At 37.6% G+C, this 2,732-nt stretch overlaps 1 protein-coding gene across 1 annotated transcript; it reads left to right on the top strand.

Moving 5' to 3' along the window:
- Positions 1 to 225: 225 nt before the first annotated feature.
- LOC101734205 lies at positions 226 to 2,496 on the top strand. Its single transcript, XM_031895014.1, has one exon. The coding sequence runs from the start codon at positions 458 to 460 to the stop codon at positions 2,468 to 2,470; it is 2,013 nt and encodes a 670-aa protein (XP_031750874.1). The 5' UTR covers positions 226 to 457; the 3' UTR covers positions 2,471 to 2,496.
- The last annotated feature ends 236 nt before the right edge of the window (positions 2,497 to 2,732 follow it).

Genomic DNA, 2,732 nt, shown 5'->3' with positions numbered 1-2,732 from the left:
TAAGTATTGAAAGTGAACGTACATATATTATCTTGTGGATGCTTGCCATTTATTGAATAATGTCTAATGGTCAATTCTCCTTTTGATTAATTATTGAATGTATATCAGGGAGTGTTTAGTGGATTTTGTTTATATGAAGTAATAATTCCATTTTTTTTTTGTCATATTCGTATTTAAATAAATAAATTATTTTATTAAATAATTGTCATGATTTCTCTCCTTTGTACCAATTGATTGGGAAAGCTCGATATCGAATTCAGAGTTGGGCATATATTATTTAAGACTCCTCCTGTTACTAAAAAGGAGCCTTAAATTCTTTTAGATATACGCAGAATTAGCCCGACATATATTTGGAGGCACTGCTGAGAGCGAGACTATTTTCTCATATTGGTACAAATAGTGAAAATCCATTCCAATACTTCTGTCAAGCTAATTATTTTGTTTATTAATTGAGACCATGAGTGTTGCAAGCAGTGAGAATGGGAATACCCCAGAGCAAATGATCCACAGAATTGTTGAATTCATATATACACGGGTAAAATTTGATCAAGGAATGGATGTTTGGATTAATGATTTGAAGAGAAATGCTAGAGCAGACCTTAATGATATCTGGGCAACAGACGGCCTGGTTGAACGCTATTTAACATGTATGAACTTAGCCTCTAACAGTTCAGACAAAGAGAAAAAATTAATATGTGCCCTACCTCCTGTTTTATATGCATTAATGGAGGTAGATACCCTATCAAAAGCTAGAAAAGGAAATGTAGAAAAATTGAGGTCTCAGTTACATGAGATAGAATCAGATATACAACATATGAAATCTGATAAAAACCAATTAGAGATAGAGATCTCAAACAAGGAAGCTTTTATTAGGGATTTAGAAACTGATGCTGAACGTAGTCGCATAGCATACTGTAAGCTCAGAAAGGATTTCAAAGAATTACAGCAACAGTACATTAAAAGTCAACAGTCAGGTGTATATGGTGTAGAGAGATCTCCTGATCCTCCAAGAATCACTCCCCAATATAAAAATTGGGCACCATATATTTATAGAGCCAAATCAATTGATAATGTTGATTCAGAGGCACAAAATGTTTTGGGTCGGTTGGCTGAAGCTTGCCAAGCTGTGACCACTGTGATAGGTAATCACAGAACAAGGGTTCTTAGAGATTCTTCCTCAGACACATCCCCAGAGAGGAATGTGAGGAATGTGCGAAATCAAACACCTATGTCAAATGTATCCCATAAAAGTAGTGTATCCAATACTGATGCAAGTGAAGTTGAGAGTGATGAGAGAGCATGGGGATCCGGTCCTTTCCCAAACAGGGGGAAGAATACCCATAAGAGGGGTTCAAAAGGGAAAAATCCCCAATCTCCAAAAGAAAAACAAAATTCTGCCAGCATAATTAAATTTTTAAATACTGCTATACCAAAATTTTCTAAGAAAGGTTCTTCCCAAATTGCAAACCACTTAGAACTATATGAATCTACTATGGATTCATTAAAATTATCTGAGGCAGACAAAATCAGGTTTCTTCCATGGGCCTTTGATGACAGATACGGTCATTACTTTTCCTCCTTTAAAGAGAGAGGAATCACCAAATGGTCAGTCCGACATGAAATTAAATCAGAATTTGGGCCCTATCGAACTACCACTGCCGCAAAGAGAGAAATTTATAAACTTACATGTAGATCTAATCAAAGCCCTCGAGAATTTCTCTCTGTACTTAAAAATGCCTATGGTTTAGCTTACAGAAACCCCGATTGGGAATCTGTGGAATTTAAACAAGTATTCTATGAGGCCTTACCAACCCAGATCAAATTAAGTCTAGCTCATGATCTGGATTTTGAAAACCCTCTAGAAAGACTGGTAACATCAGCAACTTTATTGTTTAATATTAGTGAGGGCCAAAACTTAAATGATAGGAAATTTAAAAAATTCCCAGAGCACAATGTTGATGAGTCCGGGGTAAAATCTCATTTAAATTTTGAGTCCCAGCCAAAGAAAATACCTTCAGCCACTGGACCTAATCAACAAAACCAAAAACAGCTAAATCCCAGACAAACTAAACCTCAAATTGCCAAGGGGTCAGAAAGAAATAGTTCAGGTTCTGGAAGCCAAGATTACTGTCCTCGTTTCAACCAAGGGTACCATGGATACCGAGGTAACCAAAGATATGGGGGTTACCAAGGATACAGGGATCCCCAGGGATACAAACGTTGGAACAATAGGCCCAGGCAGCAATGGAGAAAAGGGCAGGAATCACCAGATTCACCCAGGGGTAAATCACCCACAGGGAATCAAATTGGTCCACGGAATCAAAACCCAGGTAGACCTAGCAGATTTGATCAGCTTGCAGATCAGGTTTCCAAGTTAACTGACATTGTAAGTAAATTATCTCAAGTTTCTGCAGGAAAACAACCTGAAGTTTTTTTAGAGGTAAAAGCGGGGCCAAGCTCCGCCAAATAAAGGAAGCAGAACCAAATTGCTATATGGAAATGGACAGGAAAGAATTAAATACAATCAATGATCATGTTTTGCATTGCCCCGACCCTGAATTCAGGGCCGGGAAGGGAAAATCTAATATTTCATCTGTTTTACAGCCTAATAAGGACAATTCTTATAATCCGGTGTTATTTGAACCAGTGTGTGAAGTACCTTCGGTTCAGTCTGTTCCATTAATAGAATCCATAGGAACACAAATGCCCTGCAGACAGAACAAGGAGGAGCA

The sequence above is a fragment of the Xenopus tropicalis genome, chromosome 1 (assembly GCF_000004195.4).
Source record: "Xenopus tropicalis strain Nigerian chromosome 1, UCB_Xtro_10.0, whole genome shotgun sequence".
Lineage (NCBI taxonomy): Eukaryota > Metazoa > Chordata > Amphibia > Anura > Pipidae > Xenopus > Xenopus tropicalis.
Note: the sequence above shows the minus strand (reverse complement) of the source record. Positions and strands in the feature narration are given on the sequence as shown.

Excerpts from the sequence above, each read along its gene's own strand:
- LOC101734205 (XM_031895014.1), top strand. The coding sequence starts at position 458 with ATGAGTGTTGCAAGCAGTGAGAATGGGAATACCCCAGAGCAAATGATC.